At 43.5% G+C, this 18,062-nt stretch overlaps 1 protein-coding gene across 1 annotated transcript in view; it reads left to right on the forward strand.

Annotated features, from left to right (window-relative positions):
* Nucleotides 1-1,787: 1,787 nt before the first annotated feature.
* Nucleotides 1,788-18,062, forward strand: part of BLOC1S4 (biogenesis of lysosomal organelles complex 1 subunit 4) — a 33,634-nt gene continuing 17,359 nt past the window's right edge. Inside the window, exons 1-2 of the mRNA XM_082259134.1 lie at nucleotides 1,788-2,053; nucleotides 8,648-8,719. Coding sequence (XP_082115260.1) covers nucleotides 1,844-2,053; nucleotides 8,648-8,719 — 282 coding nt within the window. The 5' untranslated portion in view covers nucleotides 1,788-1,843. The remainder of the gene's footprint in view (nucleotides 2,054-8,647; nucleotides 8,720-18,062) is intronic.

Genomic DNA, 18,062 nt, shown 5'->3' on the forward strand with positions numbered 1-18,062 from the left:
GACGCAGATATATATCACTCTGCGTGTGACGCAGATATATATCACTCTGCGTCAGACTTGTATAAAGTACTCTAAATTTCTACTTGAGTAAAAGTACAAGTGCTCGATCAAAAAGTGACTTGAGTAGAAGTGGAATTGCTCGCAGAAAAAGTTACTTAAGTAGAAGTACTAAAGTATTCAACATTTTTTTTTACTTAAGTATTGCAAGTAGTTTTTTCAAAAAATTTGCTACTTAAGTACTAAAAGTAAAAAGTACCAGTAGTTTTGAAAAAAAAATTCTACTCAAGTACTGAAAGTAAAAGTACAAGTACTGTGTTATGTAGTTATTAAAGAAAGAAGTCAAAAGTTTGAACATCATATTGTTTTTTATTATTTCAAATGATTTATTCAAATGATTAACCTGTGTTTGTTAGTAGTTTCTTGATGCACTTTAAAGCGGAGTTCCACCCATTTTTAATAGGTTGGAATACATAGCTGTATGTAATCCCCTTTAAAACGGCTTTTACCAATGGAAACTTTTTTTTTTTTTTTTTTGCTAGTAAATACCTTAATTTCGGCTTTATTCCTCCTCTCCTCACTTCCTGGTCCGATCTGCGATGACGTCATTCGGCGATCCGCAGTGTCTGCTGGGATGTATTCAATTCCAGAAATCTTGCAGTAGCTGTATCTGTACTGAGCCGTGCCTGCCCCGCCTCCGCCCCGCCTCCTCTCATTGAGTTGCATTGTATGAATGTATTAAGGCCGTTCTCTGCCCCGCCTCCGCCCGCCTCCTCTCATTGAGTTGTATTGCAATACAACTCAATGAGAGGAGGCGGGGCGGAGGCGGGGCAGAGAATAGCCTTAATACATTCATACAATGCAACTCAATGAGAGGAGGCGGGGCGGAGGCGGGGCAGAGAACAGCCTTAATACATTCATACAATGCAACTCAATGAGAGGAGGCGGGGCAGGCACGGCTCAGTACAGATACAGCTACTGCAAGATTTCTGGAATAGAATACATCCCAGCAGACACTGCGGATCGCCGAATGACGTCATCGCCGATCGGACCAGGAAGTGAGGAGAGGAGGAATAAAGCCGAAATTCAGGTATTTACTAGCAAAAAAAAAAGTTTCCATTGGTAAAAGCCATTTTAAAGGGGATTACATAGATCTAAAGTTCCAAAAATGAGTGGAACTCCACTTTAAGCGCTGTAGCACCATTTATTTGTTTGTTTCATATTTTCTTTTTATTGGAAAGATTTGGTATAGCAGCTTTTATTATACACAGCCTTTATTTTCATATGCGCTGATTTACAAATGACATTATACACATTTTTTTGAGCTTTATGCAACCTGCCATCTACTGTTCTGGCATTGGTAATTTTTTTAAAAGTAACGAGTAACTATGCAGCACAAAAAAAAATATCGGAGTAGAAGTATCGAAATCATCGAAAAAATGTAGTGAAGTAAAAGTGGAAGTAGAAGAAAAAAATTCTACTCTAGGAAAGTACAGATACCGAATTTCGGTACTTAAGTACAGTACCTAAGTAGTTCTACTTCGTTACTATACATCTCTGCTCTGCGTGTGAGTTTCACTTTTTGAATTGAAGAACTGAAATAAATGAACTTTTGATGATATTCCAATTTTTATTGAGATTCACCTGTAGATGGCGCACTCCCCACACCCATTTAGAAAAGAAATACAACTGGAAGCAAACCTCAGCGGGCTCAAAGCTTGTCTCCTATGAGGAGCCAACTGTCGGAGGGAGCAACGCTTTCTGACAAAGTTTGACCCGACCAAGCACCCGTCGGCGGCGCCGTCCTCCGGTCACGTGTTTCGTATAGCGGTTGGTTAGAGCAGTGATGGCGTTAGACGGAGGTGCTGGCCAGTGGGAGCCGGAGGAGGAAGAAGAGGGGAGCCCAGGGGACAGCGGCCATGTCTCCCATAGTCAGAGCGCCTGCAGCGGTGTCTCGGTCGGCCTTCTGAACGATGACGAACAAGCTACTGGAGGTCTGAAAACAACAGCCAATCAGCTGTCCAGCTACGTTCTCCCCGCCCATCATAAGACTGAGGTAAGGGCGGGGCTTCCTGACAGGCTTGACAGCTCACCTGTGCTTGCAGTCAGCTTTTCATGATAGAAACATGGAGGAGGTTGCTGTCCTCCTCTCCTGAAATGCCAGTCACCTGCCGATCCCCTTCCTTCATTACTTTGACATAAGCTTGTAAAGGAGGGCTTCTGACTTCCCTTTTATGCACCTCTATTCAGGGTCAGTGATTCCCAGTGTCAGGATAAGTTAGGCTTGCCACCCTATCCCTTTAAATTAGGACACACAATAATTACACAGTTTCTGTGGCTGATTAAGGTGGTAATTCATCTAACTTGGTGCCTTATGTGCATTATATTAGCCTCAGAATCTGTGTAATTGATATGTGTCCTGGATTAAAGGGATGAGGTGGTAACCCTAATAACAGTCAGACAGCTTTTTTTTTTTTCAGGCAATCGGCAAAGGCTGCCCCGTGATAAAGAATATCTAAAGCTGAAGACAGCAGATGAACAAGTAAAACTTATGTAGGGAGATTTGTTTCATCTCTATGTATCATCTGAGGCTGTGCACTTCACTGGGTATATGTGAGGGTTTACATCTACTTGAACATTTTTTACAGGTTACCAGTTTAGAGTTACAGGTCTTGTGCTAGGATTATTGCTCTTGCTCCAACGATCGTGGCGATACCTCATGTGTGGTTTGAACACCATTTACATATTCCACCACAACCTACATATGCGTTCGCGGGGGCACTTTACATTTTTTTTTATTGTTTTTTTTTTTATTTATTTTTGTTTTTTTTTACACTTTTTTTTAATTTTTTACTTTTTTGATCACTTTTATTCCTATTACAAGGAATGTAAACATCCCTTGTACTAGGCATGTAAACATCCCTTGTACTAGGCATGTAAACATCCCTTGTAATAGGAATAGGGCATGACAGGTCCTCTTTAAGGAGAGATCTGGGGTCTATAAGTCCCCAGATCTCTCCTCTATGCTGGAAAGCCTGAGATAAAAAAAAATGGATCTCAGGATTTCCAGTAAAAGAAAAAAAATGTCAGTGCCGGAAGAGACGTCGCTTCTGTCCTCCGAGAGTCATAGGGATGACCAGAAACCATCTGTTCCTCGGCCAGCTCTATGGTAAACTTTTGCCACCGACGGGTTCATTCTCTGGCTCGCCAATCGCACGGGCGAGACCAGAGCAGCACCGGCTGAAAACAAATATGTCTGGATGATGCCTGCAACTGCAGGCATCATCCAGATATCGCCACTTCATGCCCCTGACGTCATATGATGGCGACTCGGGGGAAGCCGTGAACCCTTTTGCTGCCGGAGCCAGTTTTTTAAATTACAGATTACAGTTTAGGCCGATGCACACAATAAGAAAATCGGAAGTTATATTTCATGCCATGAACGATCTGCCGATTTTCTGATCGCTAGTATAGTACTTTTGACAGCCAATTCCAACCTTTCATACAACAAAGGTGCAGGCTATAATTAGTACAGTTTTTGTCCAGATAAAAATTTAAGAGCCAGATTACGCATGCTCAGAAACGAAAGAATACATACAAAACAATTTAACACGTTGCATCACTTCTGAAGTTGTACTCTGTCATACAAAAATTTTTGTATGTTGAGTAACTATTCAGTTTTGATATGAGACTAGCATGGAACAAAAAAATGGACGAATATTTCTCCAAAAGTCTGATCGTGTGTACCAGGCTTAAGTAAAGAAATACCTACCGTAACATGTCAAAGCCAAAAATTGAGTGTTTGTCAAATCGCAAAACAAATGTCAGTACCTGATATTCTCCAGAGGTACTGCTCTAACAGCCCCTAGAGGTCATCAGGTTAGCGTTAGCCATGAATAATGGGCCTAGGAATGTTGCATAGTTACATAGTAGGTGAGGTTGAATAAAGACAATAGTCCATCCAGTTCAACCTGTGTAGGTGTGTGTGGCTGTAATCATCTCACATAGCCCTCAATGTTCTGATCCTTGAGATGTACGTCTAAAGCCCCGTACACACACACAGATCGTTGTCATACAAACGTCGGCGGACGAAAGATCTGCCGATTATACGCGTGTTAGTATGGTGCCTCCGACAGATGTCTGCACACAATCCGCGGACAAGAGTCTTTCTTGCAAACATGAAAATTTTTGTCTGCGGACACCAGAACGGACGATTGTTCGCCTGTCAGTACAGAAATCAGCCGACAGACCGCAGATTTGCAAGACTGGGCATGCTCAGAAAATAAAAAAAACAGGGAAAGTTAACCATCACATGACATCACTTCTGCAGTCAGCTGAAGTCTGCGGACAAAATTCTTGTGCTGTCCTTGTGCTGTCTTTGCACTTTTCAACAGACACCGACATCCCGGGGAGAAAAGACGAACATTTGTATGACGACGATCTGTGTGTGTGTACGGGGCTTAAGAGTCTTTTGAAAGCCACCATACTACCCGCAGAAACCACCTCTTGTGGTAGAGAATTCAACAATCTTGTAGCCCTAACAGTAAAGAACCCTCCACGTTGCCTGAGGTTAAAACGCTTCTCCCCTAATCGCATTGTATGCCCTCGAGTCCTCATGCAATCCCTTCGACTGAACAGCTTATTTTCTAAGCTGAGATCCCCATTGAGATATTTAAAAATTGCTATCATGTTCCCCCTCAAACGTCTCTTCTCCAGGGAGAATAAATCAAGCGATTGCAGACGCTGTTCATAATTAAGGTCCTCCAATCCCCTAATTAGTTTAGTTGCCCTTCTCTGGACTCTCTCCAGTTCCGACACATCCCTCCTGAGGACTGGCGACCAGAACTGAACAGAATACTCCAGATGCGGTCGGACCAGAGTTTTATAAAGTGGCATGGGCTATGATATGTAACGTGTAGCGAAATCAGCGGTTTGGTGCATAGCTTTCCCACCCAACAATTGCAATTCTATTTGTACTTGTGTGTGGGGGAAGGGGTTGAGTGCTTTTACTAAATTTCCCTAATGTCCCCTATGTGAAGATTTTATTGGTAACAGGTTCTCTTTAGTGAGACATCAGGGGTCTAATGTCTCACCTGCTCTCCAGTGAATATAATGGAATGCAGATCGCTCTCCATTAGATTCTTGTGGGGACAGTGACACCAGGACTCGGTCCTCACATTTTACACATCACTTCCAGGTCAGTAATGAGAAGGGGAGATCAGCAAATGGACGTTCACTGATCTCCTTCCCCTCTACCCAGCGGCACCCGCTATGGTGGTCCTGGGTCCACAGTTGGGCCCACAGAGCCAGAAAATATGGCAGGGGTGCATGCGGGGAAGGGGTTAATGGGGGTGTATGAAAGTAAAGGGGAAAAGGGAACAGCCATTTTAGTTATAAATAAAATATATTTTTAATATAAAAATTTGTTGGCAATGAAGCAGATGGTCAAAATTAGAACATCAGTTTCCCACCTCTTCATTTGCAAGATTGCTATCTCAGCCTTTAAACACCTGTTCAGCTAAACAACTACTGGAAGTAACAAGCCTATGTGAACAACTTATTCGCATTTCAATCAAGGTGTGACTTCAAAGAAACTTTAGATTGATAGGCCCCACCCTTTGTAAAACATATAAATTGTATTACAATCCTTAGCCAGTTAGAGCAATTGTTTTGAAACCAACACTGTAATGTGACTATTGCTCTCCAAACATGTCTTTCTACCTACATGTTTGTAAAATAAATATATTTTTCAATCTGGCTTCAGCAGTCAAAATGTTACTGAAACCCATGAGTTTTGGGGTTTCCCCTACAAAAGCAATCCGGCTACTTCATCCATCCGACAGCCAACAGTTGGCTTGTCAGATTTACACACTCTCCCTGCCAGAAGTGTGTCAAACCCCCCAAAGCCACCACTGTATGCTAATGGCAGTAAAAGGGTTTGTTGTTTTTTTTTAAATTGGGTAAATATTAAAAATTGTACAGTGGGTACGGAAAGTATTCAGACCCCCTTAAATTTTTCACTCTTTGTTATATTGCAGCCATTTGCTAAAATCATTTAAAGCGGAGTTCCGGGCACAGATGTCATTTTTCAATAAGCATACCCCCGGGACAGTCAGGGCTAGCACATTCAACAATGGCTAGCCTCTGATCTGTCCCGGTTCGCACTTACCTTTTAGAAGAAATACTTACTTATAAAATTTCTTCCACAGCGTTTCCATCTCTCTTGTGGGCAGCTGAAGCCGGCGCGGTCCTCTTCTGCGTCTTCTTCCGCGTCTTCTTCTCCCAGAATGCGCCGCACCGGCCCCTCTCGTCACTTCCGGTGCGGCGCCGCATTCCTAAACAGCTTCTGGGCATGCCCAGAAGCTGTTTAGCAGGGGAATGCGGCGTCGCATTGATTCCTGGGAGCTATGACGTTCAGCTCCCAGGAATCATCGCGAGGCAGGAAGCGACGGGGTGAGCCGCGGCTCCGAGGGAGGAAGTACCCTGAGGTGAGTATTTACGATCTACAATTACAAGGTGAGTTTTAAAAAAAAAAAAAAAACCTAACTATCCAATTCCTTTTCAGGTTATCCAGAACTAGCGGACGGGCACAAAAAAAAAACATCGATTTTGTGCCCGGAACTCCACTTTAAGTTCATTCTTCTTCCTCATGAATGTACACATAGCACCCCATACTGACAGAAAAACACAGAATTGTTGACATTGTTGCAGATTTATTAAAAAAGAAAAACTGAAATATCACATGGTCCTAAGTATTCAGACCCTTTGCTCAGTATTTAGTAGAAGCCCCCTTTTGATCTAATACAGCCAGGAGTCTTTTTGGGAAAGATGCAACAAGTCTTTCACACCTGGATTTGGCCGGACGGCCAGCTCTAGGAAGGGTTCTGGTCGTCCCAAACGTCTTCCATTTGAGGATTATGGAGGCCACTGTGCTCTTAGGAACCTTAAGTGCAGCAGAAATCTTTTTGTAACCTTGGCCAGATCTGTGCCTTGCCACAATTCTGTCTCTGAGCTCTTCAGGCAGTTCCTTTGACCTCATGATTCTCATTTGCTCTGACATGCATTGTGATCTGGAAGGTCTTATATAGACAGGTGTGTGGCTTTCCTAATCAAGTCCAATCAGTATAATCAAACACAGCTGGACTCAAATGAAGGTGTAGAACCATCTCAAGGATGATCAGAAGAAATGGAAAGTACCTGAGTTAAATATATGAGTGTCACAGCAAAGGGTCTGAATACTTAGGACCATGTGATATTTCAGTTTTTCTTTTTTAATAAATCTGCAACAATGTCAACAATTCTGTGTTTTTCTGTCAGTATGGGGTGCTATGTGTACATTCATGAGGAAGAAGAATGAACTTAAATGATTTTAGCAAATGGCTGCAATATAACAGAGTGAAAAATTAAGTACAGGGATATCCTGGACAAAAACCTTCTCCAGAGTGCTCTGGACCTCAGACTGGGCCGAAGGTTTACCTTCCAACAAGACAATGACCCTAAGCACACAGCTAAAATAATGAAGGAGTGGCTTCACAACAACTCCGTGACTGTTCTTGAATGGCCCAGCCAGAGCCCTGACTTAAACCCAATTGAGCATCTCTGGAGAGACCTAAAAATGGCTGTCCACCAACGTTTACCATCCAACCTGACAGAACTGGAGAGGATCTGCAAGGAGGAATGGCAGAGGATCCCCAAATCCAGGTGTGAAAGACTTGTTGCATCTTTCCCAAAAAGACTCCTGGCTGTATTAGATCAAAAGGGGGCTTCTACTAAATACTGAGCAAAGGGTCTGAATACTTAGGACCATGTGATATTTCAGTTTTTCTTTTTTAATAAATCTGCAACAATGTCAACAATTCTGTGTTTTTCTTTCAGTATGGGGTGCTATGTGCACATTCATGAGGAAGAAGAATGAACTTAAATGATTTTAGCAAATGGCTGCAATATAACAAAGAGTGAAAAATTTAAGGGGGTCTGAATACTTTCCGTACCCACTGTATATGAATACATTGTATTTATTTTTCCTGCCAACTAGTGGAAGCTGCTTATCACATTTTTACTAGGCTAATCTTAGCTGCTTGGCTGGAAAAAAAAAGGCTTTTTCAATAACTAAAGCTCCAGTTACCCCAAACATACTGAAATACAGTAAGGCCCGTTTCACACTGCTGCAACCTGAAAGTTGCCCTACTTACGGCAAGACTTTGCCAGACTTCCTGGCAATTTGAGTACTACTTTGAGGCACAAGTCTGGTAGAAGTCGCCTTGAAGTAGTACAGGAACCGTTTTATAAAGTCAGACCAGCTTCAGTAATTAACCACTTCCATACTGGGCCATTTCCTACATGTAAAAATCATTTTTTTGCTAGAAAATTACTCAGAACCTCCAAAAATGATATGTGTTTTTCTATGCAGAGACCCTAGGGAAAAAATGCTGATGATAGTTCCTGATACTTTATATTACACAATTCATATGATGTAACTTGTTTTATTTTTGCTGGGCTGGATATAGAATCTATTTTAAATGAACCTATCACTATATATAGTAACCTTTTCTCCACCGCAAATTTGTCTTTTTAAATGTTATAAGAGTATTAACAAAGACCCACTTTTTTCCCTATAATTTAATACCTATGACATACATTTGTTGTCCAGATTGAGAATTTGGAGAAGAGCTTGGAAGACCTACTTGTTAGAGTTGATGAGTTTGTTGGAATGTTAGATATGGTAAGTACAGTACTTATGCTTTATCTTATTTTTCAAAAGTGATAAAAAGGAAATGTCTAAGTATAATAAATTACAACACATTTTTGTTATATATAGGGTACAGGACACCGGTGATGTGTCCTTAACGTCAAGTATATTATCCAATTATTTGGGTTGTGGTCCCTTTAAAGGGGGATGGTTTGTGGTCATTGTTGAGTACTCGGGGTTCTCGCCCATACAGGGTCAGGGGTTCTGGGGCAGTCTGGTTGATAAAGATTGCTAGGTCCTTATTAGGGACTCAGGATTTCTAGGTTCAAACAGTTTTGGGGGGAAAGAACCTACAAACCCTGAATACATGGACTTTGGTCCTGAAGGGGTTAACCCCCGGGTGCCTCAGAAAAGGAAACAGTTGGCACCTGGTTGTAAGAGACACCTCTGCGAGCAGGGTGAATTAAGCTTGGGATTGAGTCATGGTTGCAGAACTATGAAAAACACCTCTTTGGAACCCCTGAAGCAGATGGGAAAACCCCAGTGTGGGACTGGTATAGTGGCAGTGAGTCATTGCCTTGTTTTTCTATTGAAGCAGAGTTATCGACTGCTTTTTGTTAATTTCCTGAAGTAAGCGGTTTTAGTTTTTGGACTTTTACAGGTTCAATAAAGCTTTTTACTTTTACAAGTGGCAGACAAGTCATACAGCTTTTTGACCTTACCTCTGTACAGGCTCTTAGTTTGAAAGCTGCATGGCTTGTAAATTAACTACAGGCACGCTCATCAGTGCCCTCACAGTTGGTTGAAAACTATAAGCCACCTGCCATGGTGGCAGACAAGGCTTGTATTTTTCTCCTTCACAGATTGCTGTAAATGAATGATGCGGTTATGTGGACTGAGCCCCGCACTGATTTTGAAATATGACAGGAGAGGAACCTCTGCCTGCTGTGACAGGAAGGGGGGCTTGGAGCATGTTACTTGTTACACCATAAAAATGGATATATTGTGTAGCATGCTTCAAAGGCACAATCCTTTAAAGTAGCATTCCAGGCAAACCCTAACCTTGATCTAACCTTAAAAATCCCCCCCCCCCCCCCCTCCTAACACTTATGCTGTTTAATCTCTGTAAGAAAAATCTATATACTTACCTATTTGCAGCCTGCTCTGGTTGGGTCATGAGATCTGGCTCCTCTGTGTCAGCCAGTGCGACTTCAGGGGAGCAGAGAGAGCACAGATAATAGATGGGCCTTAGGAAACCAATGGCCATATGCATGCGCACAGGGTGTACCTGGGCACACCTGCGTGCGAGAAGCTGCGTACGAGAAGCACAGCTGCAGGGGAGACACAGAAAGAAGATTGGCTTACTTCTGTTCTTCTCCCTGGGACTCTTCAAAGAACTCAAGGTACTGAAGCCCCAGCTCGTCTCTCCCAGCGTCTATTCCCTGGTCCAGTCGGCAGGGCTTCAAGTAGCTGTAAGATAGCCCTGCCGACTAGACCAGGGAATAAGGGAAGGAGGAGAAGTAGAACAGAGGTAAGTAGTGCAGAAGTGAGACAAACGGTTACTTACTACTGCACCCTGTACTCTGCCTCGCTTAGTATTGACCTCTGATCTCTGCCTCACTTAGCATTGACCTCTGATCTCTGCCTCACTTAGTATTGACCGCTGATCTCTGCCTCACTTAGTACTGACCTCTGATCTCTGCCTCGCTTAATACTGACCTCTGCCTCACTTAGTACTGACCTCTGATCTCTGCCTCACTTAGTACTGATCTCTGCCTCACTTAGGACTGACCTATGAAATCTGTAGTAAGTGATGCAGAGTTCAGAGGTCAGTAGTAAGTGAGGCAAAGTTCCAGTGTCAGTAGTAATTAACAGAGAGTTCAAGAGTCAGTACTAATAAACAGTCGGCTTGGCATTTTAAACGAATGCAGTGCGGTTTTCCCTCACCATGGGTGCAGCGCAGTGTTCCCGCAGTCCTGTTAAACCTTTGTATGGTCTCGGCCACCCTGCTGCAGCTCAGTTTCAGGGTCTTGGCAATCTTCTTATAGCCTAGACCCTCTTCATGTAGAGCAACAATTCTTTTTTTCAGATCTTTAGAGAATTCTTTGCCATGAGGTGTCATGTTGAATTTCCAGTGACCAGTATGAGAGAGTGAGAGCGGTAACATCAAATTTAACACACCTGCTCCCCATTCACACCTGAGACCTTGTAACACTAACGAGTCACATGACATCGGGGAGGAAAAATGGCTAATTGGGCCCAATGTAGACGTTTTCACTTAGGGGTGTACTCACTTTTGTTGCCAGCGGTTTAGACATTAACGGCTGTGTGTTGAGTTATTTTGAGGGGACAGCAAATTTACACTGTTATACAAGCTGTACACTCACTACTTTACATTGTAGCAAAGTGTCATTTCTTCAGTGTTGTTACTGAAGAATCTAATACCCAAGTGTCACTGTAGATCAAAGTACCCATTTTATTTTATTTATTTTTTTGTTTACAAAAGATTTTATTATAAAGTCAGTACAAAAAAAACAATAACGCTTACACAGGTCAACAATGTAACATCACATATAAAAAAAAATTATCTATATATTGCATAGAAAAATACTCTGAAAACATAGCAAGTATACACCGAGCATTGGTCATAGTATAGCAGAATATCAAATACTGTAGTCAAATACACATGAGGGGTCAGAACTGTCAAGTTAGACATATCATATAAATCAAGAGGTACCAACAGGCCCAACACAAGTGTCCCAAGTGTCCCATTTAGCATGGAATATCATCATGGAGCCATGAAGGGAGTGAAAGATCTTTTCTGTTAGTTTAATGCATTCCATCCTGGAGAGTACCTGAGGCCATAATAGAGTATCTGATTTCCAATTACATGCGATCATCCATTGAATGGAACACATCAAAGTATGAATCAGATTGGATGTAGACTTCGGGACACCAGGGACTTTTACAAAAAGCAAGCATATCTTAGGAGAGAGAGAAACCGATGTCCCTGCTAATCTAGTCACCAGTCTTTGTGCATGATCCCATATGGGTCGCAAAAGGTTGCAGCTCCAAAAAATATGGAGTAAATTGCCCTCCTCTGAACAGCCCCTGAAACAGAGGGGAGAGACTGAACCATAGAAGGAGTGGACCAAGGAGGGAGTCGAATACCATCTTGTAACTACTTTAAGGGGTGTCTCCCTGCATGCACTAGAACGTGAACATTTACGCATGTTTGATATCATCTGGTGCCATTCCGGGATGGAGAAACTACAGTCAAGGTCTTGTTCCCATCTAGTCATATACTTATGTTTATCTGGGAGGGTACTAGTAACAATATGTGAGTATAGGTTAGATATAAGCCCTCGATCTCTAGATGAGGAGGAGCAAATGTTTGCAAAAATAGTAAATGGAGGGTTTAGTGTTTACTGTGACTGAAAAAATGCCCTCACAAGGGTATAGTGGTCCCTTTCAGAACTGGGGAGACCATGTATATCTACCAGTTGTTCAAATGTACAGAAGATATTGCCTATTGAGAGCTTTTTAAGGTTCACCAGGCCTCTGGCTATCCATGGGGATAAGTCCTCTCTGCTCAGAGGGAGCAAACAGGAGTCAATGTGTCCCAAAAAGGATGTTAACGGAGAGACTCGAGACTACAGACCCAGGGTGGTTTTCAGTTTTAGCCACAGCCGGTATAGATGAACAACTACTTTGTTCGCAATTGAGTTATAATTAATCGGCTGTGCACCACTCCAGAGAGCCGCGGAGAGATAACTCGGGGAAACTGTGGCCTGTTAAAACGAAAGCCAGGGAATACTCTCGGGGTCTGCATTCCATTGAGCCATTTGAATGAGTTTGGCTGAGAGATAACAGGACCATAAATCTGGGATGCCCAGGCCACCCTGGGATTGGGGGGTATAAAGTATATGACTGTTATATCTGAATCTCTTACCGTTCCAAATGAATCTAGAAATCTCCCGCTGAAAAGAGCTGATATGAGTTCTAGGGACATTAACAGGGAGGGCCCTAAAGAAGAACAAGACATTAGGTAAGATAATCATCTTTATGGCTGTAACTCTCCCCAGAAACGAGATGTGGTAAGAAGACCACGTCTTTAATAACATACTTAATTTTTTAAATACTGGGGGGAAGTTAGATATAAAAAGTGATTCATGAGGAGTAATCTGGACCCCTAAGTAGCGAAAAGATCTCAAACACCAGGTAAAAGAGAAACTCTCTCTGATAGAGGTTTGCATCCAATTAGGCAGGTTAATCGGCATAAGAGAGCATTTGGAGAGGTTAACCCCTAAGCCCGACATGGATCGAAATCTCTCTAGTTCGATCAGCAAGTGAGGCAGTGAAATATGAGGTTTGGACAAAAATAATAAGACATCATCCGCATACATACTCAATTTTTATTCTTTCCCCCCCTTGTGATGCCCCGTTATAAGGCCATTATTTCTAATGGCTGTAGCCAAGGGTTTGATTGCTAGAGCAAACAGGAGGGGGGAAAATGGGCAACCCTGTCTCGTACCTCTATGTAAGGGAAAAAATTCAGAGTTACACCCGGGAAGGTGAACTCTTGTTTGTGGGGACTCATATAAAGCTTTAAATCCGTGAATGAACCCATCCCCTAGCCCATATTTAGGAAGAAGGTGCTCTAGATAAGGCCAGCTGACGCTATCAAAGGCCTTGTGAATATCTAGACTCACAAGGCATGTAGGGGATTTGCTGAGATTGGCATCATTAATTATATTAGCGACTAGCCTAATGTTGTCTGAAAGCTGTCTACCTGGAATAAACCCAGTCTGGTCAGGGTGGATCAATTTATGAATTATATTGGATAGTCGGTTAGCTAGCAGTCTGCCGAATAGTTTAAGGTCATTATTCATGACCGAGATGGGTCTATAATTTTGAGGGAGGGAATGATCTTTATCTGGTTTCGGAATGAGGGACATGTTAGCCAGGAGCATTTCTTCTGGAAAGCTTCCTCCCTGAAGGACGTGGTTGAATAATTTAGTGAGTCTGGGGGCAAGGATTGTGGCAAAGGTTTTATAATGAGAAGAGGAAAAGCCATCTGGGCCGGGGGCGGTGGAGGTTTTGAGAGCTTTAATCATATCTAGAACCTCGTCTACTGTACAAGGTGCTTCCAAAATATCCCTTTGTGTACTTGACAAAGACGGAACAGATAGGTTATCTATCCAAGGGTGAAATTCGTTTACAGGTAGCGTAGAGGGCACCGAGAGGAGGTTTTTGTAAAAGTTTGTAAAGATTTCCAAGACTTCCTTGGGGTGTGAAACCATCCTCCCGTCAGACCTTCTGAGCTTGTATACATGAGTGGGTCTTGTTGTTTGAGTTAATTTCTTTGCAAACATAGTAGATGTGGAGTTGCTGTGGAGTGTAAATTTGGCTTTGGACCACCTAAGGGCCTTTTCAGTATCACTGGAAAGGATGTCATCCAATGTATTCCTTTTAATATGGATCTGATCCATAAGTGTAGAGGAGGGGGAGAGATTGTGTTTATAATATAATTGATCTAATTCTTTCGTGAGGGAACCCAGGAAGGGGGCCCCAGACTAATTGAGGGCTGAATCTCTGACTCGGTATAGTGTGAACACCGCTCCCAGTTAGGGGCTAGAAAAGCATAGATCCACCAAAATACTTGCATGATATATATAAAGACCTGAGAAAATGACTTTCTGTTGACATACGAATATATTTTGAAACAACAACTGATCAGATAGAAGAAGATCAGCCAGAAATTTTGAACCTGAGAAAACTTCTTGGGGATGGGCAGAAAAATAGAACCCATCCAAAAAATCATTACCCATTGGACATAACCGTCCAAAAACCGTGAACGAAGATCCGGGCACCGAAGGCGCGGAAAGTCCAGGGGGACCAACCTCGCCTCGGGCGCACGGGCATCCGCAAAACAGCACATAGGGGACAAACCAACAGGAGAGGAGAGAGAAAGGTAAACAAGCAATATCAAGTAAATACGTCAGGAACGTTTAAACCATCAGAATGTCTTTGCAGACACACTAGTGGGCACAGTCACCCCAGCACAGCCGCCCCATGGTAAGGGAGCGACCACACTGGGGCAAGGGCACACCAGCGTCCAAGAAATCCAAGGGGTCACTTTTAAATTTAGTGTATCACCGGGAAAGTATTACTCCATAGTGGACATCCTTAGAAACCACCATCTCTAAAAGGATTCCGCCATCTCCACTGATCCCTTCTGGTTGCTGGGGTGGACCAGGATGGTGATGGCCTAGGGGTGTTCTGAGGGCGAACTTCAGGGGCAGCTTCCAGGAGGCCTAGTTTGACTAGAAGTTATTTTCCTTCGGCCAGGTTATACACCACGTAAACTGTGCCATTGTGAGGGACTGACAGCTTGAAGGGAAAGCCCCATCTGTATCGGATTCGGGCTGCTTGCAGCACAGAGGTGACCTCTTTCATTTTGCGCCGCCTTTCAAGTGTGGCCTGCGATATATCAGGATATATCTGTATGCGCGTGCCCTCCATTAAGATGTTGGGAGTGTTTCTGGAAGCTCGCAAAATATCCTCCTTGATTAGGAAGTCTTTGAGACATAAAATTATGTCTCTTGGAGGCTTATCAGGAGGAGGTTTGGGGCGCAGAGCTCTGTGAATCTTGTCACAGGTGAAATCCAATTCCTGTTTGTCAGGCAGCAGGTCTGTGAAGAGCTTGGAAACTGCAGGGATCAAATCTGTAACCGTTTCAGGAATGCCTCTAAGGCGCAGGTTATTCCTGCGATTCCTGTTGTCCAAGTCCTCCACCTGCGTTTGCAACAAGCCATAGTTATCAGAAAGCAGCTCAAAGTCCTTTCTAAGGTCATTATGGGCGATGGAAAGTTTGTCGTGCTTGGTCTCTAATAAATCTGTGCGGCCTCCCAAAGCGGCTATCTCCTGTGTTAATGTATTAGTGGACTTGTGAATTTCAGTTTGAAACTTGTCTGCCAGTTTTTCATAGATAGCAGCAAACCCTGCATCCAAATCCGCCTTTGTGACAACACATAGTACTCACGGGTCCCTGGTTGAGAGCTGGGAGGTGAAGGTGGTTGTGCTGCTTCTGCCTGAGGCAATGGGAGGGCCTGGGCGCCATCTTGAGGCATCCTGGTGATTTCCTTCGTGCGGAGCAAATAGGTCGTCAGGGAATGCTTTGGCGGACCCCCCCGATTATTTTTCTTGGCTGACGGCATGCACCAGGTGTTCCCCCGGGGGTGTTGAAAGTTGTGGGCAAGTATGAGCTAAATTGGCCCCGGGGATCCCACCATTCTCTCTCCTCTCCGACGGAGCTGCGCACTTAGCACCCGTCCATCTTCGCGCCGAGCATTACGGCATTAATTGGTGCATATTTGATCAAGATAGTAAAAGGCAAAGATCTGTGTCAGTCCAGGATATGGTATATACTCTGCTCGCTTGAGATTGTCACTGTGACTGGACAGGGTATAGTGGTGTACAGGTTGGGTAGCTGGGTGAGATCCACTATAATAGGTAGAGTAAAGTGTGGGCAGAGGGCAGGAAGGCCTGATGTATCTGCTGGGGTAGATGGCCAGTAACTTGCGGGGTACAGTGCTTACCCGGTGTCCGGATCCCTGATTCAGGCGAGACCGCGGCTTCTAGGGCGGCTAGGCCGCAAACTCGGGCGCCTCTATTGTGTTGAATCCTGTGTCCCAAACGGTGGATGGCGGTCCGAGGGTGCCCAGGCAGGTGTTGTCGAGGATCACTCGTGGAGAGTCTCTAGGAGCCCAGAGGGATGCCGCAGTTCCAGACGTCGGATCGCGGCGGCCGTTAGGAAAGGCCGCGGCTTCGGATGATGTGTAGGCCCCGAATCCGGATCTCCGGAATGCTGAAGGTATGACCCCCAATACCGATCTCGACCTCTGTAGTGGGTCTCGGGGGTAAACCCCTGATGTTTTTGGGGCCGTGGAAGGAGTTTTGGAGGTGGATGGTAACAGATGAGCAAGTTGGGGAAACGGAGCTCTCTTCCAAAGCGTCCAACTTGCTCGGCTTCCGGACACGCCCCCCCCCCCCCCATTTTATTTTATAAACTGCTCTGTTTAAAATGACAGTAAAATTAAGTTTCAAATACAAACCATGGCTAAGTCATTAAGGAGAGGATAAATTATTTTTTTTTTTATAATTGTTTTAAAACAGACCTGAACTTGACAAATAAAAAAAACATGAAAAGCTCATTATTGCAGAAGAGACATGCTATGTTTCATTTGCAATATGTAACACTTAGTAGCCTGTTTGCAGTCTTTTGTTAAATACACATTGAGCTGCGCATGTGCAGCTCAATTTGAATTCCTGGCATACCCTGGCTGTGCTGGAAAGACAAGCCCCATGTGCATGTCATTCCCAAAACGGTATATCAAGAGACCAAAAAAACACTCGGCAGTAGATAGGGAAAAGATAAGTCATTTAGGGATTTAAAGCGGTTGTAAACCTGCTGGAAAAAAAAAACCTGCAAGATAAAGGCATAATGTGCTAGTATGCATTGCATACTAGCACATTATGAAATACTCACCTCAGAAGGAAGCCTACTCAGTGGCACCAGGTCTTCGCTGAGAGGGTGATATCTTCTCCCGTCCTTTCTTCCAGGATCGTGGGCTCCGGCGCTATGAGTGGCCGGAGCCGGGATGACGTCACTGCCCTATGTCCTGGCAAGAAGCTCTCAAGTTCTGGCACGGTTCAATGGACCTTCAGAGCACATGTGCTGCTGACGTCAGCGGCTGCATGCAGGGAGACTATCTTCTTAACCGTGCAGGTTTAGGAGATATTCATTTTTCCTACAGGTAAGCCTTATAACAGGCTTACCTGTAGGTAAAAATAAAAAAGTGGGGTAAACAACCGCTTTAACCGCTGCAACGCTAGAACGAGGAAGTGAGTTTAGTTCCACTTTAAGCACATCTAAATGACTAAGGAACAAATGATTGAAAAGAAAAAAAGTTGACATTTTAAAGGCTAAAGAATCTTGCCGTCAAAGTCTACTTACCCTTTTATCGCTGTTCCTATATGTACTGCCTACCAACAGAATTGCTTTTTTTCCCTATTCTGTCCTCTTATTTGAGCTGCCATTATATACTTGACCAAAGTAGTCTGACAATTACTGCTGACTTAAATAATATGTTACCCCAAAATGTAATATTCCTGTTCCTGATATGTGTCTGTGGTATCATCTACTTGTTTTAAAAAGTATCATGTCCTTTTTGTATTTCTTCCTCTCTGTGAAGTACCGGTGATCCTTCCGGTCTCCCTGCTTTCCTATTTCAAATTGACCATGCTAGGCATGAGAGCATATCCATCCCAGCATGGTCAGTTTTCTGTTTGTGCTGTAAGCTCAGCCTGACTG

The sequence above is a fragment of the Pelophylax lessonae genome (genome assembly GCF_965119305.1).
Source record: "Pelophylax lessonae genome assembly, chromosome: 5".
Taxonomy (NCBI): domain Eukaryota; kingdom Metazoa; phylum Chordata; class Amphibia; order Anura; family Ranidae; genus Pelophylax; species Pelophylax lessonae.